Source organism: Callorhinchus milii, unplaced genomic scaffold, assembly GCF_018977255.1.
Source record: "Callorhinchus milii isolate IMCB2004 unplaced genomic scaffold, IMCB_Cmil_1.0 Scaffold89, whole genome shotgun sequence".
In the NCBI taxonomy this organism is placed as follows: Eukaryota; Metazoa; Chordata; class Chondrichthyes; order Chimaeriformes; family Callorhinchidae; genus Callorhinchus; species Callorhinchus milii.
This window is the reverse complement of record NW_024704830.1, coordinates 102,162-129,832: the sequence shown is the minus strand read 5'-3', so window position 1 is coordinate 129,832 and position 27,671 is coordinate 102,162. Positions and strand designations below refer to the sequence as shown.

Genomic DNA, 27,671 nt, shown 5'->3' with positions numbered 1-27,671 from the left:
TGTCCCTTCCAGCCAAGCTGCACCAAGCTGTGGGTAACGTGATCATGGCTGGTTATACGAAGGTGTGTGGGAGACGCTCTTGCTTGAGTGAAGGGCATTTTTAGGTCCATACACCTTCCATCGGACACATTCATGACATTTTTCTCTGAAGATAGGGAGTGGTGCTCCTTGGAAAACAATGGAGAAGCACAATGTAACACAATGCAAACACTCGATCTCTCCTGCATCTCAATGAACTTCGAAGAAAATCCTGTTTCTGTACTTATTACTTCATCTGGAGATTTTGGCAATCATTTAACATTTCGGAAGTGAAGCAAACAGGCAGTGACTTGTCAAACTGCTTCCCGAGAGAGAGAGTGGAGCTGGAGAACAAACTGATTCCTCTACAGCCCAGTAGCAATGAGGCCAATTGTCTCGCATCCACCCCTTGAGGGTTCCTTGCCTGTATATATGAGTTTCAAGGTCTCAAGCTCTTGGGGAAGTGGGGAGGCAACAAAACGGAAAAACTTTCTGGGTTACTTGACACACGCAAGCGCTTGTTCTGGTTAGTGCCGTTATCTCTGTTGCAAAAGAGAACATTGCACGCCCTTGGCATGCATGGCAATGCAATGTGGGAAAAGAGCCTACTTTCTAGGACGATCTCTAGTCCGGTTCCTGAGCCAGTCAGCTCCGCAATGTACCAGGGCTCCACTGATGTCAGCACAGCCCAGCCATATGCCATCCCTTCAAAAAATAATAAAAATACGTCCAAAAATAACAAAAATAAATTGGCCATTTTCAATCTGCGACTATTTGTGGGAGATTGCTGTGCGCAATTAGCTGCCGCGTTAGCCCACAAAAAAAACAGGCAATTCACTTTACAGTCAATTCTGTGGAGCGCTTTGAGACGTCTAGAAGAAGTGAAAAGCGAAATATCAAACGCAAGGATTTTTATTAAATATTACTATTATTATTATTATTATTATTATTATTATTATTATTATTATTATTATTATACCCTGCTCTGATTCCAACCCGTCCCACTAACCCACACTTTCCCCATCAATTCACACTCCTCCAATTTTACGCCATCTCGTCTCATTCGGCCGCTCTTTGTTGCCCAAATAGTCCAACTCCCCGCTTTTAACACAACTAGTCCTCGCTCTGATCGCAAATTTTCCCACTCCCCCCCCCCTTTATTCCAATTAGTCTCACTGACCCCGCTCTTACCCAATCTAGTTCCAATCCCCCACTTTTACCCCAACCATTCCGACTCCCCCACTGTAACTACAAAAAGCGTAAATACCCAACTATAAGACTACCTAGTTCCATGCCCCCGCTCCTATCCCAACTGATCGCAATCAGCCTGCTCTTACCGCAACTATCCATACTCTTACCCCCACATGTTCCATTTCTCCGCTCTTAGGAGGATTACCGAAGGTCAAACAGGGGAAACTTGAGATACGTCGTGTAATATATATATTATTATATTATATATATTATATACAGATGGAATGAGTTGAAGGCACTGTGAGATGGAGTTTCAAAATGGCTGTGGGGTGGGGTGCAGGAAATAAAGAAAAAAGTATAGTTTTGTTTCCCGGTAGATTATCCCATTCTTTTTCCAACTAGTGCCATATACCCGCCCTTAACCGCACTAGTTACTCCCCGCCGCTCCTACCCCCAACTGGTCTCAAAACACACATTTGCGCAACGAGCGGGAAATCTGGGCTCACCAACGTTTATGTTCAGCCCACTGCTCTCCCGCCCCTGTGCTCATCCCCTGTGCTGAACCCCGGTGCTTAAACCCTTTGTACTATTACCATTTGCTCACCTTCCTTTTACTGAGGCACACTGTACTCACATCCATCAGTTCTCAATCGACCATATGCTCCAACACTTTCGCACACATCCACCGGTGCTCATAGCATGTGTTCACTTCTCCTGCGATCAACTCCTCTATGCTCACCGCCTGTTCTCACAATCTTGTGATGACATCCCACCTTATTTTCCGCTTGTGCTCCCCTCCGTTTCGCCGTGTTCAACCCACTTGTTTCCCTGTTGTGCCCCATCCGTAACCGCACCTCACTGAGGTTATCCTCCTGTGTTCACCCCACTTGCGCTTAACGCCCGGTGCTGTGCTCCCCCTCTCATATCCGCACCTATCATGCCCCCGCTCAACACCCCCTCCCTTTGTGCACCACACCTGTGCTCACCCCCATTTTCTAACACTCGAGGCTTCACAATACAACAAGACAACTGCATGGTTTCATTTATAGAGCGCCTTTCACGTCGGGAGGACATCCCAATACGATGGACAGTTGGTTCCGGACCCGAGCAGGTGGGAAATGGTCAGAGTGAAGGGAGGGAGTAGGGGGTAGACAGTCGAGAGGGTTGCTGAAGGCACGGTCGAAGAGAATGGTCTTGAAAGCTACCTTGAGGAAAGGGGGAAGCAAGACGAAGACACTGCAGGATGGAATTCCAGAGCCTAGGTGCTGAGCGGCTGAAGGCCCGACCACCGATGGTAGGGCTGTTGGGGTGGGCGATGAGAGGAAGACCGGAGCCAGAGGAACGGAGTGTACGGGCAGGTAAGTAGGGGGCTAGTAGTTCGGAGACGTAGGAAGGAGCAAAGCGTGAATGGCCTTTTAGGTGAGGATGAGTATCTTGAATTCGATCCTCTGGTAGATGGGGAGTCAGTGAAGGCGAGCGAGGGTGGGAGTGATGTGGTCCCGAAGCCTGGTGCGCGACAGTACACGAGCTGCAGAGTTCTGAATGACCTGCAGCTTGTGGAGGGAGGTGCCGGGAAGGCCGGCGAAGAGAGATTTCCCATAGTCCAGCCTTGAGGTGATGAAGGCAATATTGCTCAACCACATGTGTTCCCGTCCTGATAAGCTCCCCCACTGTAATCACCCTTGTACTTTTGCTCTCAACACTGCGTTCAACTCGTCTGTGCTCACCCCACATTGCCACGTTGCCGCCACCCGTTGCTCCCTCGCCTTTCTGCAACCCTGCATGTGCAACAACGCTCCATGTGCTCACCCTCCTGTAATAACCGCCATTTTATCACGCCCCCCTGTACTCTCGCCTACGTTCACCCACTTGTGTTCTCACGACTTTGTTCACAAATTCCTTCCATGTGCTCCCCCCTTCTTTTGTATACCATTCTCGCTCAACCAACCCCCTCCACTACTGCGGTCGCCACTCCCCCTTAATCACATCCACTGTGCTCAGTCAACTATGCTAACCCGCCTGTTGATCCCCTTTGCCCCGCTGTGATCACACCACCTGTGCTGAAACCATTCTACTCCCCTTATTTTTTGAACTCCTCACCTTTGCTCAGTCTTCGGACAGTCGTCCGATCCACTGTGCCTTGGATTTAATTCTGGCTGCCCTCTCCGCATTCATTCTCCTTGTGCTAACTTGAATCGTGTACTTCACACGTATTGACAGGACCAGTGTTTGCGGGACCTCCTCCTCTTCCTCTCCAAGGTTCCCACTACTCTGCTCACTGACAGTAGCTCCGTCTTTTTCCTGTACCTGTGATTTGTTATGGGGTGTGACCGAGTTCAGGATAAAGCTAACCAGAAACTCCCGCCCCTTTCTTTTTACTTGTAGTATGTCCAACTCACACTGCAGCTCAATGAACCTGCTGCGGATTTTATCAAGCCAGAGACAATTGATGCAGGAGTGATTTTCCAAGAAAGTCTCGCAATCCACAAGCTCTCACATATTGCGGTCTCGACACACTGCCTGTGCTATTATTTCAACTTATAATTGATCAATTAACTATGTAGTTCACTTCACACCTTCCTACGCCTCTGCACCTCGTTCCCACTCTCACCCAGTAACTTTTCAATCTGGTATTGTCTTCCTCCAGTCGCAGCTCACTCCAGAAGGCTCTGCTCGATTAACAACCTGTACTTGATTCCCTCGCTCACCACGTTCAAAACCCATCGAAGCACAGTCCTCTTTGACCGAGTTGTCCAACTCCTGCTTGCTACACAGACATCAGTGACACAAGCTTTAAGTTATGTTAGAAGCTTTTGACTATCTTTACTAATGTCAACTGAGAGGATCCTTGCTTGATAACCTTGTTTCTGTAAGCAATAACCTACCACCAATTTGTCAGAGCACACCAGGGTCATTGAAACATCGGCTCTTTATAACAGTCTTCATCTATTTATAAAATGCTTGGTCTGTGTAAAACTGACATCGTCCCTTTACAGCTTGCCATGTTTCTGTTTCACAGACCTGGTATCCGAATGAATCACCTGGTATCTGCATAAGAAGCCTGATAACTATATAGAAGGCCTGGTTTGTATTATTGACCTGATCTCAATTTAGCATGCATGGTGTTTGGATGACGGTCTTGTTCACTGTATAAAATGCCTGGTGTCTGTACAACCCGGCAGATATCTGTATAATAGCCCCCATCTCTGCAAAATAAGCTGGCCTCTACGTATCCGGCCTGGTCTGCGTTTCACAGACCTGATCTCTGTATAACAGGTCGCCTTTCTTTAAAACAGGCCCAATCTCTATATAACAGTCCTTATCTCCATAGACAATGCCTGATCTCTGTATAACTGGCGTGGTTTCCTTATAACAAACACGGTCTCATTATAACACGCCTTAATTTTGTACAAAGATTGGGTCTACTAAACAGGCCTGGTGTCTGTACAATGGCCTAGTGTTTGTACAACTGGCCTGAGCAGTGTGTAACAGCCTTAGTCTATTTGCAACTGGTATTGTCTCTGTATTATAGGTCTGGTGTCCGTATAACAGGCCAGCGCTCTGTATTACAGCCCTGTTCTCCATTTAAGAGGCCGGTTTTATGAATATCACGCCTGGTGGTTGCATAGCAGGCCAGGTGTCTGTATAACATCCCTGCATTCTTATAGCCGGACTGGTGTTTATATAACTGGCCTGATCTGTGTATAACAGGCCTGGTCTCTGTGCAACAGGCCTCTTGTCTCTACTATGGGCCTGGTCTCTGTTTCAAAGGCCTTTTTATGTATAACGTACCAGGTGTCGGATAAGATCTTAATATGTTATTAATAAGAATCCTTCTCTCTGATTAGCTGGCCTGGGTGCTGTAAAACAAGCTTGGTTTGTTTACACCAGACCAGGTCTCTGTATAAAAGCGCTGTTCTCTGTAAAATTTATCTGGTCCCTGTATAACAGGCTGAGCTGTACATAACAGGCCGTGTCTCTGTATAACATGCCTGGTCTTTGTGTAATAGACCAGTTTTCTTTAGAACAGTCTGGCTCTCTGTAAAATAGGCCGGGCTTCTCTATAACGGAACTAGACTCTCTATAACAGGCCTAGTCTCTCCAATCAAGCATGATTTCTACATAACAGGCCTGATGTCTTTATAACAGGCCTTGTGTCTATATAACAGGCCTGGTGTGTGTATCACCGCTCTGGTGTCTGAATAACAAGCCTCGTGTCTGTATAACAGTTCCGGTCTCCCTGTAGCAGGCTTGTTCTCTGTATAACAATCCTTTTCTCTGTATAACAGGCGTGGTCTCCCTATAACAAGCCTGTTCTCTGTATAAGATGCCTGGTCTCTATATAGCTGACCGTATTGGTCATGATCATTTAGATATGTGTATGATGGGCCTGGTCACTGAATAACAGTCTTGGACTGTGTTTAAAAGGCCTAGTGTCTGTATAACTGACCTGATCTCATTATAACATGTCTGGTCTCTATACAACTGACCATAATGTTGATGATCATTTAGATATGTGTATGTTAGGTAAATAATGAAGATGTGTGAATATCGATAGATGTTCTGCAACAAGTGTAAACACTGCCTTTTTAGCATCATTCAATAAGAAAACTAATTATTTGTTTAGGACGGGCCGTTCGTTTTGTTTTGTGGATTATCAGAGGCTCCTGCACTTCTGCACAGTTAGGAAAATATACTTTTAAGTAAACAACTCAACCCTGAGAACACATATTCTCGATAATTCGATAATCTATGTGTCAAATTGGGTAAAATTAGTTCAAATTTGCAGCATTATGTTTGTTGCTTGGACTGAAGCTGGGAGCTGCCGGTGGTGGAAGCTGCCGGTGGTGGGGAGGGAAAAGATGATTGATACCTGGATCAATCAGGCTAAGAATTGGGAGGCTTGAGACAGATAAATGGTATCCAGAAATCAGTATTAAGTGTAATGTTAGACAGTTAGTCCTTTGGCTTTGTGTATCTGTGATGGTGTAACATTTTAACTTCCGCTGTTTCTTACGAACTTCAGAAAACACAGTTTCGAAAATTTGGCCATTAACCAAAACCGCTTGTTAGGAATTCAGGCAATTGTTGTTGAGAATTGCTATGGGAAGCGTACCAGACACAGTCATTACACGAGCCGCCTGCGGGCATTGCAGTACACACAGTCACTTACTGGCCTCCTATGGGCAACAAACACAGGCACGATACTAGCCTGTCATGGGGAATGTATCGCACACACAGTCACTACACTAGCTTATCGTTATGCAGTCATATTGTTTAGATCACCTGCCTTACTCGCGAGATGACATGGGTTTGATTGCCGGACAGGGCAAAAGCTTTGGCATATTCCATTACTACACACACACGACTTTCTTTTACTTTCAGTAAGAAGGAAGCAGCTTGATAGTCAACCGACAGGCAGACAGGCAGAGAGTCAGAGAGACAATTAGAGAGAGAGAGAGAATTAGAGAGAGAGTGAGAGAGAGAGAGAATTAGAGAGAGAATATCATAGGGTGAGAAAGAAACAAAAAGACAGAGTGGGAGTGAGCAAGTGAGAAAGAAAGAGTGGGACAGTGAGCGAGACACCGAGAGGGTGTCACAGAAAGCACGACAGTTTGGCAGAGAGACAGAGCGAGAGAGACACACAGTGTTACTAACACTTGTCTATTCTCTTTTCCAGGATCCTGTGCCTTCCGCTTTGTCTTCTTTATTCCCTTTCTTGCTCCTCTCACCACATGCCTTTGCCAGATACCCCCCCCTCCCTCTCTTCCTCTGTCATCATCCATCCGTTCTCTGCCTCCGCCATCCACACTCTGATACGAGATGGAGTGACCGAAAACATCTGTCCATCCTTCCGTGTGGCTATGTGTTCGCCCGGTGGCTCATTGCACCTCTTGCTAATCGCCACTTTCACTTCACTCATCACCTCGTACAGTGCGGACATTCTGTCGGCCATCTTGGCGGCCATCCTGGCTTCCGGGGCCTATTCCTTAGCCGTTTGGGCCACCACGCGCCGTTTCCACTGGCAATTCATGCAGGAGCTCTTGTCGGGGGACCTGGAGATCCGGCCAGGCCGGTCGGTGTGGGTGGGTTGCATTGGGGGCAAAGTAGTGGGTTCTGTGGCCATTGAGGCCGATAATCGCACTCACTCCCCTTCCCCTCGTGTTTGCTGGTTCTGTTCATTCTATGTGAATGTCTCCTGGCGCAGATTAGGTGTGGGACAACTTCTGGCCCAAACCGCGCTCCGTCACGCACGCAATTCCGGTTATATCGATGTCTATCTAGACACCTTTCACACCCGGCGAGATGCTCCAAATTGTATGGCAAATTGGGCTTCCGTTTCTTGGGAGACATACCCCGATCTCATCCCAGATGGTGGAAGAGCTTTGTTTATGCTAAAGGCCTCCGATACTCCCTCTCAATCCAGGAAATCCTCCCGAAGTGAAACGCGCTGTTCAAATGTCATCTTGTTTTTGTTGTTGTTTTTCCTGCTGTTGATATGCCTTGGAGATGCAGCTTGGGGCCCACACACGTTCTGAGGCCTAGGTAGCCTTGAGGTCCATTAATTGATGAATAGCGTGTGTGCAAGTAAGGAAACCTGCCCACTTACGGTAAGCATCCTTGTCTTTGTAGAGTGCTTAAGCACCGAGTTCAAGCGGTCACAGAGCGATTCACGGAATATCGTGTAAAGTGTAGCGATTGTGAGTTTTGTGGTTGATCGCGGCAGCCAATTGTGGACAGCGAAGTCACACAAATATTCGTGGATTCAATGAGCACATTGTTATTATTACAGAGAACGGAAGCTTAGAGGTTAATGTCCTCGCCGCACAAACAAGAGGAACAGGGTTCGATTCCTTTGTGAGGCGAAACGATACGCAAATTCCTTTTGCAAATTGCCTGTCACGTTTCACCCACGAAACAGACGCCACTACACTTCACATATTATCCCGCGAAATGATCAAAGACGTGGTACAGTGCTATAACATATCCAAGGGTGATTACTGTAGAGGTACTTCCTGTCAGTATCAGATTTTACTGATATTAACAGACATATACCGATATCTTCGGTGCTCTCAAATCACTGCCCCATCTCCCAACCTTCCTTTCCTTTCCAAGGTCCTTGAAAGTTACGTTGTTTGCCAGTTTCTCTTCTCCCTCTCCCGCCACTCCCTGAACGATCACCTAGAAGTGAGTTTCCACGCTGCTCATAGAAACTGCCCTGTTGCCGTTAGTATTGTTGGCCATTGTACCTTCCTCCACCGCCTCTCCTCTCTCATCTCAACATTCGTGTTCCTGTCCTTGAGTGGTTCAAATCCTACCTTCCACAACATCTCTGCTTTGTCTACATGAAGGTATCAAAAACTCCTCTTGGACCACGCCTTAGGTCACACTCCTGACATTGGTGACGTCAGGACAGAGAAGAGCAAACTCAATTGAATACTCATTTGAATTAAGAATGGTTTACGTTGCAATGTTACCTTTGTTTGTTGCATGTTATTCTTTCGGTCATTTACAACCGAAATCTACCAGGAACTGTTAAATGATTTCGTTGTCAGAAAGAGGCTTGATTTACATTTAACCTGATAGTCTGCGTTAATGTGTATAGTGTGAGTGTAAGATAACAGGCACAAGTGGATGAAACACTACCTTTTTTGGCGGACAGCAGAGTTGTACCTTGGAGGTTCTTGTAATAAATGTGGGGGTAAACTCCCTCTACTCAAACCATTAATTGCGAGCATTTTATGTAATAGAATCATACGTAACTTAAGACTTGGATTTTCCGTCAAAATATATGCCTGTGTCCATTAAATAATTGAAATTGATTTCAAGAAGTGGGTGTTTTAAACGTGTAAGTATAAACGGGTTATTATTTTTGTCTTCTCTCGTAGCTCCCATGGGCTTCAACTTTTCTAACAATTCTATCATGTAGCACTCTCTCAAACGCCCTTTCAAAGCCCTTATATCCAATACGAACTGCATTGTCCCAGGAGGTAAGTGGCATCTCCATGACCGTAAGTGATTTAAATTGTGAGTTATGAGGTATTGTTTAATCAAACTTCAGGAGTACCCAAACGCAGACAATGGTTAAACAAGGCTTTGCTATGGCCAAGCTGCGTTAACCACTGCTTGCTTCCACCCAGGAAAGAAGATGGTATTGGAGAATTGCTCATATTATATTGGAGTGCCAGCCCATACACGAGTCATGAAACGGCAACCTTCTGAATCAGTGCTAAAAACTAATGCAGGGGAACACCAAAATAAAGAAAACTATGTTTCCGGCCAGATTTTTAACTTGGAACATTTCGTGTGTGACATGAACGTGTTAACAGCTGCATTAGGGAAACCTGTCCAAAGCCACCTGCTAGATCTATCCTTAACTGAATATTTTATTTGTTTATTGATTCAACCCAGATTTGCAGAATCAGAGATGGTTACCGTGGTATTCAATAAGTAGCAGTCACCTACTTACTGCTATGTAAACAGTCGTGTAGAGTAAGGAATCTTGTCTAAAATTTCGACCTGCCTGGAATCAAATCCAGGTTTCTCTCTTGCGAGGTGAGCAGTCTAACCACTGAGCAGCAAGACTCCATAAGTTGGAATGCAATGTGCACTCTCTCCCTTTGAGGGACACACCCTGCTTACCTAATTCCGGAAAATATTAGGCGCAGGTTAGCAAGATCCAAGGCTAGAGGACCCCAGATGTGCATTGGGATAACTGTTGGAAGCTAACTGGCTAAAACAAACCATTGATATCGTTGTTTGTACGTCCAAATTTCCCGCTGCTTATTGCCAGTATTTGAGAGGCTTCCCTGATTGAGGCATGGTAAAGAATGAACGACCTGACAATCCCAATTGGGTGTAACACGGTTTATTGTAACATAAGTGGGAACATGAATATAACACCAAGAAGAAAATTACAGACACGAAGCCGTATTAACCGGTTGTTGAGCCTGAACAGCAGCCTGACATGTCGCTCAGATCTGCATCTCTCCCGCTCTCGTGCTGGTACTGCTGTTCGGGATCTAGTCCGGGGTCATCGTTTATAGTGCTAACAGCTTGTTTCTTTGCACAAGCGTTGTCCCTTTTCCCGTGCATGTTTCCGCTATGATATTTGTTACGTGTTCTTCAATATCTCTATAAAGCACAGCGGTTCAAAATAAAATCACAATGACTTGCCCAGTGGCAGAGCAACTGATAACTTCTTGGTCTGCTATCCATCTGACCAGCCTGTGTGAATTACAACTTAACATATTAATGCTATTAAAAACAAACGTTTGACTGCTTAACGTATCACTGCTATTTTGACAACTTTTTCGCTTGTTAACAATCCACGTGACATATCGACGGGAAGAAATAACATATCGTATGTCGTAACATTGTCCATCTGGTACAACCCTACCCATTGCGGCTTTGGCTCGCAGGTTTACCAGGAGCTGAGTGTGATGACTCGGTGCCACCAGTGACTGGTCGGTGCTTTCAGGTCCTGTCGATGAACCACGATGGGATGTGTTCTCATGAGCAGTGTCCTGATATACTGGGAACCCGCCTTGCTCAGGAACCGGCCTTGAGCCGACACAGGGGCAGATTCCATTCTAGCATCCCAGTTTAGCTCCAAGGAGACGCTGCATATATTCACCTTGAGGGGGATCATCAACCGTTGCTACTTCGCCATCCAACACGCGCAGGTTTCAGCCCTCGATATGTAACAGGAACTCCCTACGATCTTTCCGTAGAGAATACATCTCAGCATGAAATTGTGGGGTCCTGCAGCTTGGTGGTTGGAGCACTCATCTTGCAAGCACATTCCAGCGTCTTACACACATATGCGTACAACGCCATCCTCAGCACTGGGGACACATTGCAGCGATTCACACACTAGCACAGCGCCACGCTCACCACTGCGGGCACATTAGAGCCTCTCTTTCTCTCTCTCCCTCACACAGACACAAACACACAATCACACACAAACACACATACAGCCTCATCCTCAACACTGAAGGCACATTACAGCTTCTTATGCACATTATGCACACAGAGCGTCTCTCTTGGTACTGAAGCCAATGTGCAGCTTCTCCTACACACAGCGCCACTCTCAGCACAGGAATTCTCACACTCACACACACAAACAATGCCATACCCAGCATTAGAGGAACACTACAGCCTCTGTCACACATACAAACACATTGCCACCCTCAACCCTGGGGGCACATTACAGGCTATCTCACACTGACATACACACACGCACACAGTGCCAGCAACAATACTGGACGCATTACAGCCTCTGACACACATACACATACACACGGCGCCACCCTCAGCACTGGGGGCACTTTACTAATGAGACACACCGTCCGCCTCAGTTCATATTGTAGTGAACTGCAGTGTATGCATGGCTCACTACTTTTTTCTTTTGCTCAGCTGTGTCTTAACGTGGAACTAATAACGATTGGAAGTATCCAAGCTAAACCATGAATCTTCTGTGCAACCGACCTAAACATGGGAATTCCCATTTATTGGAATTCAATGTGAACTCTCTCACTGGATGAATGCATTCTGGCTAACCAATTAAAGCCAATATAAGGAGTAGCATTCCCAAATGTACTGCCTTTCTGAATATACAGAGCTTTCGCTCACCTTCTTGAATAAAAATATCCAAACCGCAGATGATGCTATTTAGTGCACTGCCTGGCAAACTTTCCAAGTACTTGTGCAATATGGATTACGTTAGTGTTTCCCTTCCAGAAACGTAACATTTACGAAGAGACTTTTCAAATCGGAAGGATGTCTTGAAGCGCTCGACACGGCGGAATGACCACTAACATGAGACTGGAAGCTGAAGGAGGTGGGGTGGGGAGGGTAAAAGCTGAGTGAAAGCGCAATCAAACAGCTAAGTCTGACAAAAAGGTCATCGATCTGAAACACTAACTCACTTTCCTCTCTGCATAGGTCTGTCCTGACCCGCTGAATATTCCCAATGACATTTGATTTTATATTAGTTTAGTTTTGACGTGGTTAGAAAGCGAGACGCAGGGATACCGTGCAGCTCCAGCAATGGAGCTTCAGAATGTGGGGTAAAATGGTGATGTGGGTCAAATGGGATGGGGGGAAGTGAGTAAGCTGCACGACACGTTTCATGCTTAGGTCCCCTCACTATCCTTATTTCGCTCTCTCCCTCTCTGCCTGATCCTCTCTCTCTCTCTCTCTCTCTCTCTCAATTACTTAATCTCTCACCCCTCTCTGTCATACACTCACTCACGCACACTCTCTCCCAGTCACTCTCTGTCTCTATCATTTCCCTCTCAAAACCTCGCCTTCGCTGTCGCTCTCAATGTCTCTCCCCGCTTGCACGCTCAGCGAGTACACGACTTATGTGCAGCTGGTATTGGCATAGATTGGATCATCTTCCACACCAATTTTACAGCCATTCTCTCTCCTGTTTCGTAACGTCAGGTTGGTGTACGTTTCATCAGCGTCCTGCAAACAGGGCAACAGTCAGTGTACCTGCTAATACCCCATACGGCTCCTCCCCACCGCACCTGGGAGACTCCAGCACATAGTTTCTGTGTCTTTGTGTGTAGGTGTGATACATACATGCACTTAGCATTAAATCTATTATCTTTACAACCAAATGAAGCAGCCAAATTGTGCACAGTAACGCCCAGAAACGCACAGTCGCTCCAGTATATAGTAACTTCTCTGAATCGCACAGTGACAACATCCTGATGTAAAAGGAGTCACACCAAATGCAAGATTTATTATTATTTTTATGAAGTGAGCGACCAATGTGGACCCATGCCGAAAGAATCTCTCTTCTCTATTTCAGTATTGCCACACGCGACACACGCGATAAATTCACCCACTTCTGGCTCAGGGGTATGTTGTCAAAGCGCTTAGCTGGACTGACACAGTGCTGAGCTGGAGTGATACAGGGCTGAGCTGGGCTGAACTGGGCTGACACAGGGTTAAGCTGTGCTGACACAGGGCCAGTGTACATAGTACACAGTGTACAGTCTCAGACGCTGTGCTGGACTGAAACAGGGAATGATCTGCGCCTCTTTGGGCTGAGGCAAAGCTAAGTTCGGCTGATCTGTTGCAGAACTGAGCTGAGATGGGATCAAACAAATGCCTGAACTGGGCTGTCAACAAGGGCTGAGCAGGGCTGAGCTGGTGTGACACAGAAATCAGCTGGGATGAGGTAGGCTGCAACAGAACGTGAGCTGCGCTGACATATGTATGAACTGGGTTGTCACAGGGCCGAGCGTGTCTGATGCAGGTTTGAGCTGGTCTGACACAAATTTGAGCTGGGCTAACACAGTGCTCAGCTGGGTTGACACGGGTTCCGAGCTGGGCTGAGACAGGGCTAAGCGTGGCTGACATACGGTTGAGCAGGAATGATACAATGCTGAGTTGCGCAGACATAGAGTATGAGCTGGTCTGAGCCACGCTGACGCAGAAACTGTGCTGGGCTGAGCTTAGCTCACATAGAGCCTCACATAGAGAACTGGGCTGACACAGCGCCTGAACTCGGCTTCTCTGGGCTGACACACGGCTAAGCTCAGCTGAGCTGTTGCAGAGTTGCGCTGGGATTAAACAAGTCCTGAGGTGGGTTTACACATGTCTGAGCTGTGCTGACAAAGGGCCTGAGCTGGGCTGACTCATGGCTGAGCTGGGCTGACATAGTGCTCAGCTGGGCTGTCAAAGGCCTAGAACTGCGCTAACACACAGCCTGAGCAGCTCTGGGTCAGGCCTGAACTTGGCTGTCAACACTGCTGAGCTGGGGTCTCAATATTGCTAAACTGGGCTGACCTAGGCTTACAGAGGACTAATCCGGCCTGACAAAGGGACAGAGCTGGGATGACACAGTTGCTGAGCCGGGCTGTCAAAAGGGCTGTGCTGGGCTGAGCTAATCTTATAGTGGGATGAGCTGTGCTAAGAAGGGCTGACATTCGGTTTTAGCTGGGTTGACACGGTTCCTGAGTTGACCTGAGCTGAGACGAAGCAGTGCTGATTTGGGCTGATGCACTGCTGCGACAGTTTGATATATTTTGTGGGCTGGGCTGACACAGAACTGAGTTGGTCTAAGCCATGTTGCAACAAGGCCTGAGCTGACACTTGGCGTGAGCTGCGCTACCATAGGCATCACCTCAGCTGACAGTGCATGAGCTAGTCTGAACTGGGCTTACCTGGGCAAACACAGCGCCTAAGCTGGACTAACAGAGGGCCTGAGCTGGACTGATAAAGAAATGAGCTGGGCTGTCACATGGCTGAAGTGGCTGACGTGTTTGAGGTGGGCTGCACGGGGCTAACATGGAGTCTGAGCTGTGATGACAACGGCTGACACAGGACTTGAGTTGGGATGAGCAGTACTGTTGAATTTTCAGGACAGTTTTTTACCATCTGCGCTCGAGCAGCCGGGTTTGGAGTTTTAGGCGGCGAGATGGTTGTTGTACCAGGGGATTCGGGTGAATTTGTAGGCGGTAATTGATTTCAGGGGACGAGTGAGATAAATAGAGAGGAGAGGTGATCATGTAGCAGCTTGACGGCTGCTTCAGGATCTCCGCGGGTGGAAGTACAGCTGGATAGGATGTTTGATGAAATGATGTGAACTCGGCAGAAGTAGTGCAAGTAGAGTTTAGGCTGGAGTGACACACAACTGTGATGGACGGACACAGGTAATGAGCTGGTCTGAAATATTGCTGAACCAGTTTGAGATTGCGCAGGTTCTGAGCTGACACAGAGCTTAGCTGGGCTAAGCCAGGCTGCAACAGGGAGTGAGCTGCACTGACATTGGTTGACCCTGGCTGACCCAGGGATGAGCTGGTGTGACACAGTTTTGAACTGGTGTTATACAGGTTTGGGGTGAGTTGACGTAGCGCTCAGCTGCGTTGACACAGGGCTGAATGCGGTTGACACGGTACCTGAGCTTGGCTGAGCTGGGTTAACACGAGGCTGAGCTGAGCTCACACAGGTCTCAGCAGGGATGCCAAAGGGCGGAACCCTCCTGCCACATATCGTGAGCTTGGCTGAGCTAGGCTGACACAGTTACTGAGCTGGGCTGTCACAGGGCTAAGTGGTGCTGACAGAATTCCTAAGCTGGGCTGAAACATGGATGACCATTGCTGCCACAGGATCTGCGCTTGGCCTGTCAATAGAGCTGTGCTGGGCTGACACAGCGTTGAGCAGGGCAGGCACGTGGTTGCGATGGACTGACACTTAACATGAGCTGGCCTGTTTACATGGCTGAGCTGGGCTGATCTGAGCTGATACAGCGCCTGCCCTGGGCTGACAAAAGGTCTGAGTTGACAGCATCTGAGTTATTACTGTGCGGATCTGGGCTCATACAGGTCCCGAGCTTGGCTGATACAGGTCCTAAACTGGGCTGAACTGGGATGATACAGGGCCTAAGATGGGCTTACTCATTGCTGAGCTGCGCTGACATTGGAACAAAGAAAAAAAGAACAGGAAGTGTCCGTTCAGACCTTCGAAAATGTTCCTTCATTTATTTAGATCGTGGCTGCTCTGTTCCACAGCTAAAACTGGATAGACTGGGGGAGCCATCTGGGATTAATCAATTCTGAGCCAGGCTGACGCAGAGCCTGAGCTGATCTTGGCAGACAATGGGACTGACCTGGTGTGAAACGGCGCTGAGCCAGTTACAGAGCGTGAGTCGGGCTGTTACATGGCGTGAGTCGGTCTGTTACATGGCGTGAGTCGGGCTTTTACGTGGCGTGAGTTAGTCTGTCACAAGGCCCGAGCTGGGCTGACACAGGGACAGAGCTGATCGGGCCGAAACAATGATAATAATGGTTGAAATTGATATTGCGCTTTTAACGTCTTCGGAAAATGATGCTGTCACTACTCATCACATCAGGAATCGAATGTGGAGGCATTTGCACCATCACGTCTGAAACAAACACAAACTGGATTTAACCATCAGCACGTTTCATAAACAGACATTGTTATATAGCAATATTATCAATGATATTAACGGTGAAGAATTGTTCATGACAATGATAGTTTTTAGAAAAAACAGTAATATATTAACAATTTTTGCATAAGAAATAACACATTATCAGGTCGAGACGTCCTAAAGTGCTTCACAGGATTAACGGTATAGTAAACGACTGTTAATTTGTGAGAAAAACACGGCATGCAATTGCACCCAAGAGCCCCACAATTAGCCATAAATTGAATGACCAATTTCGTTTCTGGGATTGTCAGCAAGGACTCGGGGGGTGATTAGTTTTCTTTTATCTTTAATGCCCACCTGAACAGGCACACAGGACCTCAGTTTAACAAGTCATCTGCAGAGAACACTGGAAGCCACTGAAATTCAGACAAGTGCGTGACAGACCGGATGGGGAGGGGGAAGCGGGTGAGAAGGTGACCTCGTGCAATTATGTCTATGTCGGGCGGGGTTCGAGGCGGATGTCAATTGTCTGACTTGTGTGGAAACCCACTAACGTGTTCACGAGTATTGACACGTGACAATGAGTATAGGTGAAGCCAATTCCCGTGGTTCTAATGAATGACTTAGAGGGCTATGCTAGAAGACTTAGTTGAGGAAGGGCATGAAGAAGCTCATGCGCTGGATAAGCACCGGCGTAGACCAGTTGGGCCGAATGGCCTGTTTCTATGCTGTATACGCTAATATATTTTATTGAATGTGTAGTATCTCTGCCACCCTAATCACCATGAAAATTAGGCACTGGTTGGAGAGGATCAGGGTTTGGGAACTTCATGGCGTGCACTGGGATAAGCTTTGGTGTCCAACCAGGGACTCAATGCATATTTTGCGTTTCAGAGATCTGTCTGTCAAGCTTTCGCTCTTCCTGTCGAGTTGCAGCCACTCTGCACATCATTGCTTTCTCCTGCAGGGTTAACAAAAGTTGAGTGGGGTTCCAGGTCCTGCCGATCTGTCGTAGAGCGAGCACAGACACGATGTGGAGGATCAGGCGATGGTATTAGATTGCAGTTCTTGAATGAGCAGCAGCAAAGACACAACGGGGAGAAATAATAATCCTTCCCTTTCATCAGACTTAAAGCCCTTTGCAGGCAATCGTTGTCATGTGCAACTAAACCGGCCGTCACAGCGCACACATGTCATCGTTGGACGAGATTTCAGCCACTCTATCCCCGCTATCCGGACATTCATCCTGGATTCATTCTGATATACCCGTCGCTCACACCCTTCACGGTCCAAGAACAATCTCTACAACCGTGCCTAAAATTATCATTACTATTCAGTGTAACGCAATGTAAATAATTGTTATAATTTATTATTTTTCTATTATTTAAAATTATGATATTGTGCTGTGAAACATATCGTGGTAACGGTTGTAGAATATGATTTGATTTTCGATGCAGAGTAACAGGACAACGTTTCTTATTTTATCCTTCCTTGTTTTGGCCCAAGATAAAATAAAAATTATATTTCTTGAATTTGATACAGCGTCTTATTATCTTGTCGAGATGTTTCAATGAGCTTCAGAGGACTTGCATGAAGTGGAATAAATGTGCATTTTGGAAATGAAATACGGCATCCAATTGCACACAGTAGTTTCCCATAAACAGCCACGGAGTGAATGGTCAATTTTTTTTGTGCAGTTGCTGGCCAGGAAACCGAGAAAATCTCCCTTTACTTTTTGAACAAGGCCATGGGTTCTTTAACGTTCACATGATGATGCAGAGAGGAAATTAGTTTAATGTTTTCAACGGTGGTACAAACTGAAGAAATTAGTATTAAACCAACACTGTTAAATCACAGTAGATTCAATACTGACTAACGTTAAAATGCTCTCAAAGAAAAAGTCAAGAACAAAGAAGACTACAGCCTGTAAACCTCAATATTGCCACGTATTCCAAGTACAGTATCCAATGGCCCATTGCATTTTATTTTAACATAAAAGCAAACACGTGTGTCTGGCTCAGCAAGCGTAATGCTGTCAACTGTCTCCTGGTAATAATGGAGTTTGTAATTGCTGAATAATGGTTTGTTAGCGATTTTGTTTTGTGCCATTTCCAAATGTTCACAATAAAAACAACAACAACTTGCATTGACGTCGCGGCCCGCAAGCAGCGTAGCATCCCAGATCGCATAACATTGACACAGCAGCAAAGCATACACAGTGGTTAGCTCCATTGCTGGGCTGCACTTTTATTAATTTAGCATTTGCTATATTTAGTTACATTAATGGCCACATACCTTTCTTGTACACACAGAATCCCAATATAAGCACAGTGATCACTAAAGCACTGACAATCCCGAAAGCCAGTCCTATCGTTTGCACCCTGGTCCGGTTTGCTAGAGAGGAAAATGGACAAATAGTTATTTATCCAATTAAATAGTCTAATATGTCGAAATTACTCATCATTTTAAAGAAGAAACTTAGGTTTCATCTCCTCCGAACGCGAAAGTGCCACAAAAAAAGTAATATTTTCTCTGTTCCAATGAAAATAGCCCAAGTTCCATCAGTCTGCCCTCACGAGTCAAGCTTCTCGCCCCATGAATCCGGGGAAGGTGTGCTATGCAGGGTATCTTCACGGGCTGAGCTGGTGACCTGATAAGCTGTGGAAGACCTGAATCGATTCCAACCTTAATGGTTGTCTCGAGTCAGGTCCCTGAGTGAGGCTGGTCCACAGTATTCCAGGGTACTGCTGATGAAAACCCATTCCAGCCTGGCTGATCGGCAAGAGGTTGAGGAACACATCGATCAATGGGAGCCGGGATTCTCCTAAATTGGCTTTAATACTACAAGTCAGTTTGCGAGGCTCAGATGCTACTCGTTGGACAAGACCTGCCGTGTGGGTATTGATCGGGAGTTGTTTGGGTTTGGAAACTGTTTCATTGCTGGGATGGGTTTCCGCCCGTGTCAAATACTCCAGACAACACCAAGAGAGCACATGGAAATGTGATCGATGGTTTAATGAGCATTTATAAAAGGAGCTACTCTAAATTATCAAAATTCAAAGACGTTATTATGTGAGATTTTACTGAGCTCTTACCACACATGGAAATGTGAGGAACGGCGGGCGGGGAGACCTCGGCAAGTATTTCTTTCACAGAAGGGGGAAGCGCCGGCTTTGAGCGGTATGGCCAGGGAGGTCGGGATTTCAATCTGAACTTCTCGTGCGAACTTCAGACGTGTTTAATAAAACAGCATAAGATCACAAGCAGGTGATTTACCAGAGAATTTAGGAGTAATGCGTTCACAGTGAGGGGAGTGTGGTGGTGGGATTCACTGCTTAAAGCGTAGAGAAAGTGATAACTTCGCAGGAGATAGATGTTTATAGGGGGGAAGGTGTCGGAAGACGTGAGCACGGTGGGGCGAGGTAGGGGGTGGGGGTATCTGTGATCACTGATTTGTGCTGCAACAGTGAGCATTAGTGTTGACAATGACATCAACCATCAACAATGAAACCGTTTGTCTGAGGTCCAATACTGGGCATAATTGTGGACTGTTATTAAAACGGTTCTTCTTTGGATGCCTGGGCTTCTGCTGTAATTAAAAAATCTATTTGAAGATCCTCATTCTCGTGTTCAAATCCGTTCACGCCCTGGCACCTCCCGACCTCTACATCCTCCTCACTCCCCCAACCACAATCCCAACAGAACCAATTCTGGAACACTGTCCATTAGTCTCTCCGCCTTCCGCCACTCTTCGCACTTTGAAGTCCCGACTGAACACTTCCCTCTTCGACCATGCTTTCGGCCACCTCCCCCCATCCCTTCCACCGGCTCCGAGTCAATCTCCGTCACAGTGAAACGCTCTGAGACGCTACCGTGTTTGGAGGGCACCTGATAGGTAAACGCTTTTGTTGTTGTCATTGTCTTTGACCTGGGGTTCAGCGGGACCTCTATGTCAGTGTGAGCTCGTGTTTAGTGTGAGCCCGGGGTCAGTGTGACTCGGGGTCTGTGTGAGTTGCGGGTCTGTGTGAGCTGAGAGTCAGTGTGCACTCGGGGTCTGTGTGAGTTGAGTGTCAGTGTGCGCTCGGGGTTAGTGTGAGCTGAGAATGAGTGTGAGCTCGGGGTCAGTGTAAGCTCGGGGTCAGTGTGAGCTCAGAGTCAGTGTGAGCTCGGGGTCAGTGTGAGCACGGGGTCAGTGTGAGCTCGGGGTCAGTGTAAGCTCGGGGTCAGTGTGAGCTGAGAATGAGTGTGAGCTCGGGGTCAGTGTAAGCTCGGGATCAGTGTGAGCTAAGAGTCGGTGTGAGCACGGGGTCAGTGTGAGCTCGGGGTCAGTGTGAGCTCGGAGTTAGTCGGAGCTCGGTGTGACTGTTCCCTTCTATGCCTTTTCAGGTGGAGATAACAAACCTCACGGCAGTATTCGAAATCAGAATGGATTTTTTTCCTGGTTACTTGGCCGACAATCCCCCAAATAAAGTTAATCATTCATTTCACGACTGTCTGCGTGAACTTTGCTGAACTCCATCTTTATTTTTATTATTGGGCGTGGTTTTAATGATCTCTTCCCGGCAGGGAAACAACTGATGTCAGGAAACATCTGCGGTCGGGAACTTCACATAAAGACCCTTGGGACGTGTTTGTGAGGGGAGCGGCGTGGGTCACATTTTGTTGGTGTAACGATATGAGAATCATTACTGTTTGTCTTTATACAGTCACGAGTCTATAGAACCAGATAATTTACAGCCCCTGTGTCCAGCCCCTTCCCTTTTGCTCGACTATTGCCCTGTGCTGAGCTCCTCACCCTGTGCTCAGCCCTCCCACCGTCCTGCCCGCATATCATGAGAACCATTTCGCGTTCATTCATCCTGTGCACACACCCCCAATGATCACGCCACTGTGCTTACCCGCCCAGCTTGCTCACACTCACTCACCCATGCTCACCCCTCGTGCCTACACTTAACCCCTGTACTAGCATCACCACCATGTACTCCCGCAATTGTGCTTACCCATCCAATATGCTCACATTTACTTCCCTGTGCTCAACCCACTCACTCCACTGCGCTCACTCTCACTTTCTGTGCTCCCTCTCACAGCCTTGTGCTCACCCTCCGCAAGCTGTGTGAATAAAACTTGTTGTTGTCTGTACCTGAGCACAATATGCCACCGTCTTTTCCGTGTCCGCAGTCAGGCCGACCAACTACAGGCCCCGATCCTTCCCCAAAGTGAGCGTCACCTGAGGCTGACACAGCAAATCCACATCCCAAATATTTACAAATATTTCCTGCCATTTCCATGTTCAGCGTCTCGCCACAAACTGTCCCCCAATTGTCCATGGTGTACAGCTCTACTCTCCCCGCACAGTGGCTGCTTCCGTTCACCAGTCTGGGGTTTTTTTCTCCTGCCAATTACATACAATACAATATTATAACCCACAACTTGAAACATGCATACCATCAACACAATATGTAACATCACAAGCTGCGGACGTGCAGCACTGTGTTAGCAGAGGAGGTGTGGTACTCCCAATTTAATATTCCCTCTGTCTTCTCCCACCTTGCGCTCACACACATCAGTGAGTACACGAAACTCTGTGCTCACCTCGCTGTGCTGACTCCGTTTGCTCATCCCCACCATGCTCACCCCACTATGATAAACCCTACTATGCATAGCGCCGCACATCCCCTTGCGCTCAAATCCCTTGGGCCTCTCCCAACAGAATTCACTTCCACTTGTGATCATCACCTATGATAACACACACCTTGTGCTCTCACCCAATAGCCCAATCAAATTCACGCCTTCGTTTGCTCTCATCCTGTGATCAATCCATTGTGCTCTTCCCCTATGCGTTCAATCCCGTGTTCTCACCCACATCGTGCTCACCTGCCGCCTGTACTCACACCTCTCTTCCCATCACCCCTGTGCTCAACTCCTTTTCTAACCTTCCTTCTGCTCACACGATACCTGTGCTCACATCCTCTGTGCTCACCATTGGGCTCATTTCCCCTTTACTCACAAGCCTGAGCTCACCGCGTAACATTCACCTCGGATTTCCCCCCTTGTGTGGGCTCACTCACCAGCTGTGCTCACCCGCCCTCCTGTGCTCACCCTCCACTGTAGTCATTTTCTTTTGCTCTTCACTTACCTTTGCTCAACAACTGTGCACAAAAGTCTGTGTTCACCTCCACTTACCTTTGCTCAACAACAAGTATTGTGCTCAGAAATCCTATGTTCTCACCCTTCGCGTGTGCTCACCTACCCTGTTCTCAGCCATTTTTCGATCCATTCTAATATGTTGCCTTTCATTCAATGTGCACTAATCTTATGAAGCAGCCTTTTATTACCCAAAGTCCTAACTCGTGTGCCCTCATAATCCATTTTTTCCATGCTTAACAGATTCTTCGTCTTTCTTTGTTGGTCTTTCAACCCTCCCAATCCTCAGTTTACTGCCCTTTTTGGCAGAATCAAAGGTCACTTCTTTCCATTGTATACTTTCCCTATCTGCTCCAGCTAGCCGAAGTTGAATCACTTTTCCGTAGTGTTTTTAGTTCTCGAGTGAATATAATTTTGCTGAACAACCCTGCGCTCACGCTTCCTATTGCTCATCTTCCCCAAGCTCACCCTTCATTTTTCTCACTGCCCCACTTTGCTCACTACCCTGTTCACATACCAGCTTGTGCTCACCTGACCCCCACTCACATACGCCCCTTTGCTCAACCCACTGTGCGCAACAGCATTGTCCTCACCATATCCTTTGATCGCATCTATTCTCAACCAACCCTTTGCTCGCCGCAAGCGCTGTGGAAACAAACCCATTTTATCACCCCGCTTTCGCGAACATCCCATTGACCTCACCAGCCCGCCCCCACCCCGCACACACACACTCTGCTCATTCCCCCTGTGCTCACAAGCTTTTGCAACCACCACTGTGTTCCCCTTATGCTCACCGGGCCCCTGTGCTCATTCCCCATGTGCTCACCACACTGTGCACTACCTCCTCTGTCGCACCCACTATGTGCGCAACCCTCCTTTGCTGAAACGCTGTGGTCTACTGCACTGTGTTCCGCCCTGTGCTCAACAACGCTTTGCTCTCACCCGTGTTCTCACACACCACTGTGCTCACCCGACACCAATGTTTACCCCGTATTCTCAGCGCATTCTATCCTACACTGCCCCCTACACTCACCTACCCAGCCCTGCTCATCTGCCGATCTCTGCTCACCCCCTCCTTTGCTCAACCCTCATTTTGATCAATTCCCTTTTCTCACCACTACCTTTGCTCATATGACGCCTGTGCTCAGCCTCCTATGCTCAAACCCACGCGTTGTACTCAATGAACCTTGTGCTGAATACCCCGTGCTCACCATCACTGGTGCTTACACCCCACACTTTGCTGTCGCACTCCCTGTGCTCACAAGCCCGCATCTGCTAACCCGCCATATGTGCTCGCCCACCGTGTTCAGAGCACTTTGCTCAACCCTCCTTCTCCTCCCCTTCCCCCTTTGCTCTCCACACATGTGCTCATCTCCCCGTGCGCAAACCCATGTGATCGCACCACTGTAGTCTCCCTCCCTTGGACTGGCACATTTCCGTTCTCATTCGATCCCTGAGATCACGAGCCACCATGTGCTCATCTCGCTGAGCTCAACCTTCCCAGTGTTCACTCATCCATGTGCTTACCCCATCTCTAGGCTTACCATCCCCTGTTCTCAACTACTCAGCACCATCTCAATACTCTACCCCACGTTGTGCTCACAATTCCATTTGATCTCGCATCTTGTGTTCACTTCCACTGTGCTCACCTCCATGTGCTCATTCCCCGTCTGTGCTCACCCGCCCTATGATACCACCCTACCCCGCTGCACTTACGCACAGTGCTCCCGCTCTTGAGCTCACAACCAACCCTGTGCTCAACTCCAATGCAACTTATTGTACTGCCTCCCACCGCTCCGTGCTCATCCCCTATGCTCAACCCCTTTTTCTCACCGCCACATACTTAACTCCCACTTTTCCCAAACACCCCATCCTTTTGCTCAAACACCACTTTTCTCACCCACCTTGGGCTCACCACACCCTGAGCACACTCCCCAGGCTCACTTCCTTGAGCTCCATGCCCACGCTGTGCACACCCTCTGTGATCAATCCCGGTACTCATGAACCACTTTGTTAACTCCCCCTGGACTCAACAGCCCCATGTGTTACCCTGTACTGTGCTCAACCGGATCTCAACCTACACCACCTTGTGCTCAACCACCTTGCTCACCACCCTCTCCGCACCATGGTCACCCACTGTTCATGTTGATCAGAGGCCGATTTAATTACCTGAGCAGATGACGCTGGCATCAAAGGAGTGTGAGGCGGAATATTGACCCCAGGGCCATGAGGGACAGTCGCTCAGAGCAGACTCGTTCCCTCTGCACTGAACATTATATGTTACAATGTGACCCGAGCCTTCGCCAAAGTGAGCGCCTCCTGGTGCTGACAGCGCGGCTCCGCAGCCCAACTCCTTACACACCACAGCCGCGGCCGTCATATTCCAACCATAGCCATACACTGTGCCCCATTGACCATCGTGGTGCAGCTCCACTCTCCCGGCACACGGGCTACTGCCATTCACCAGCCTCATAGACACACTCTCTGTAAAACATCACACACAATATTAAGAGTTTGTTTCCTGTTTGATTTCCGATCACCCAAGATAATACAATAACATATTCATGTACAGCGAGGCTATCACATCCGGATGGTGTCTGGGTGGTAAATAATACAACAACAATAATAATCGTTATAATGTATGCAGTGACTACTGGCGACACAAAATCCACTACTCGGGAATTACAATAAAACTATCTGTTCTTAGAATACTAACTGTACCCGTTACAGCTACAGTCGCAAACAAAGGATAGTGTTATTACATTTTGTATTATATTATTACAGTTTAGATTATTAAACTTTATTTTACATTAAATTATTATATTATTTTATTTTAGATTATTACACTTCATATTTGAACATTATACTTTGTGGTAGTATTATAACTTATGTTATTATATTTTATGGTAGACTATCATAGATTATATTAGATTATTTTCTTTTAAACGATCATGCATTAATTAGATTATATTAATTTTTATAACGATTCCCACCAAAAATTATGCCCATCATTTTCTACCTTGTTGCAAAATATAATAATACCGATGTATCTCTCTTGAACTAAGTTTGATTTTCTCCGTCGCTAACTTGCTGCAGAATACCATGCATACATCATTATTGCGGTTAAATTAAATAAATTTATTATATATATATCTCATCAACGATAGGATATCCTGGAAACTGTGCCAATGAATTGGCGCTTGCAAGGTATTTTTGCTCAGGTAAATTCCTTGTGGGTAGCTCAATAATTTATTGCGATGTTGGCGGATACCCAGATACAGACAAAGTCATTGTCGATTGCTTAGTATATTAATAGGTCAAGTTTGTGGCAGACCACGTTAAACAGTTCTTACACAAACACAGAGAGTTAGACAATAAACAAGGCAACGTGACACTGGACAGAGCCTCAAAACTTAGGCACTTCAGGGTTAATTTCACCGTAGGAGCGGAGGGACGGGGCTAGTGGGGGTTGCATAACAGTTCACTATCACAAAAAATACGACCTCTGGTAGAGCCCCACACCATACCCATCCCCCCCCAACCCCCACCACCACCTTCCCCCACCACCCACACAGGGCGCACCCCACCCCCAGGGCACAACGCACCCCACACAGACACAGCTGCAAACACAAGGCCTAGAACCCCATAATGCACATCAGCTCCGTAAGCACTGTGCGTCCCCCAAGACACAACCACGACCCAAGGCACAGCCCATCCCCGATGGCACATCCCCTCCAAGTGCTCAGCCTAACCCTAGTTAACCACCCCTCCCTAAAGGGCAAAGCCACCAAGACACAAACAACCGCAGGCACAGCTCCCTACTAAGCGTAGAGAAACCCATGGCACAGCCCCCACTGGGCACTGGTGCCCGTAGGGCACAGCTCCACCAAGCGGGCACAGACATCACTTCTAGGCACAGTGTTACCCGTATTCCCGCTACAGCACCACTCCAAGCACAGCAACTCAAACCCAGGAGAGGGCACGCCCAAGAGCACAGCAACTCCCCATGGCCCAAACATCCCCAGACGCAGACACTCCCAGAGCACAGCGCTGCCCATGGGCACAGGCGTCCCCTTCGCCCCCAGCACAGCCCCACTTAGTGCACAGCTCTAAAACACTAACAAACATCGGGGCAGCCATGTGGCGGTGGTGACTTTGACACTTTCGAATAGGAAGATCTTCAGACGCCACCTTAAGACGGAGAATGAAGAGGCAGGGCTGCGGAAGAGAGGAAAAGTGTTCCATAGGTTCGGGGCATGTTGCGTGAAAGCTCAGCTAATACTCCCGCAGTAAATTCTGTCAGTGAGACTCTATCACTAACCTGCAGTCTGCACAGTCTTTCTCTCCGGAAACATCACTGTACAAGAAAAATAAAACAATATCATATCAGGAATTATTGGTGCAGTAATCAAGCAATCATGGAGCTGATCTGCCCAGTCTCCTGCAAGATCAATGCTTTATTCTTGACTACAAGGCAGCCATTTAATGTCATCAGCAAAGATTGCCCCAGGGGTGGAATGACAACGATCATAGAGGAGGGAGAAGACAGGGAATGGGATAAGCATAGAGCTCCAATGGGGGAACGAGCATCAGCCGAGACACGAGAAGGATAGAGGGAGAGACAGAGAGAGAGAGAGAGAGCAGGGAATGAGATTAGCGAGCAACAGTGGGGGAGCGAGAAACAGCAATATTTTCTCTCAAAGCCTGGTACATATCTGGAATTTTCTCTGCTCTCTCGTCTCCTCTTCCGTCGTTTCATTCTCATCTCTTTTCTCTCCTCTCTCCTCGCCTGCACTCAAAACTCTCTGCACTTGTCTCTCCTCTCTTATATCCGCTTTCTCCTCACATCGTTCATTTATCACCTGCCCTTTCTGCACACTATTCTACTCTCCAATCTTTCCTGTTTCCTCTCTATTCTGAACTCCTTTCGGGTCCCTTCTATAATCTCGCCTCTCTTCTCTCATCTCGTCTCTATCCCGTCTGCTCTCTGTTTTCCATTCACCCCTTTCTCCTACTGTCGGTCCTCCCCTCTTTGCTCGCTATCCTCCCCTCTCTATTTGCTCGTCTCTCTTGCAGCGACAAAAACAAATCACATTTAAATAGCGCCTTTAACGTGAACAGAACTCCCAAGGCGCTGGACAGTCTGGGATCCAATGAGGAGGGTATTGAGACGTTCCCACAACTCTTCAGTTTAGGCTCCACTTAACGAACGGATCGATTTCAAGAACCTCAAACTCCTGTTCAAATCCATTCGCTCCCTGTCACCTCTAAGAAATCCTCACACCCCACTCCAAGATCCGATGCTGCTTCTCCACTGGCAACGACATCCTTCTTGTAACCGCATCCTCCGCCACACCATCATATGTAGTGCCTTCAGCCTCAAAATTGTGGAATAAAATCCCTCAGC

General features: G+C 47.4%; 1 protein-coding gene and 1 long non-coding RNA gene across 2 annotated transcripts; one reads left to right on the top strand and one right to left on the bottom strand.

Moving 5' to 3' along the window:
• Nucleotides 1-6,944: 6,944 nt before the first annotated feature.
• Nucleotides 6,945-7,822, top strand: LOC121851683. The gene has a single exon (XM_042345753.1). It carries the CDS (start codon nucleotides 6,945-6,947, stop codon nucleotides 7,746-7,748), a length of 804 nt encoding a protein of 267 aa, XP_042201687.1. The 3' UTR covers nucleotides 7,749-7,822.
• A 10,599-nt stretch (nucleotides 7,823-18,421) lies between these two features.
• LOC103190356 lies at nucleotides 18,422-24,490 on the bottom strand. The gene is made up of 3 exons (XR_006085947.1): nucleotides 24,434-24,490; nucleotides 21,261-21,512; nucleotides 18,422-18,514 (listed from the first exon to the last, which is right to left on the bottom strand). It is a non-coding gene; the product is annotated as an uncharacterized LOC103190356 (long non-coding RNA).
• Between the last annotated feature and the right edge of the window lie 3,181 nt (nucleotides 24,491-27,671).

What these genes read in the sequence shown, in the direction of transcription:
- LOC121851683 (XM_042345753.1), top strand. Translation starts at nt 6,945, where the DNA reads ATGCCTTTGCCAGATACCCCCCCCTCCCTCTCTTCCTCTGTCATCATC.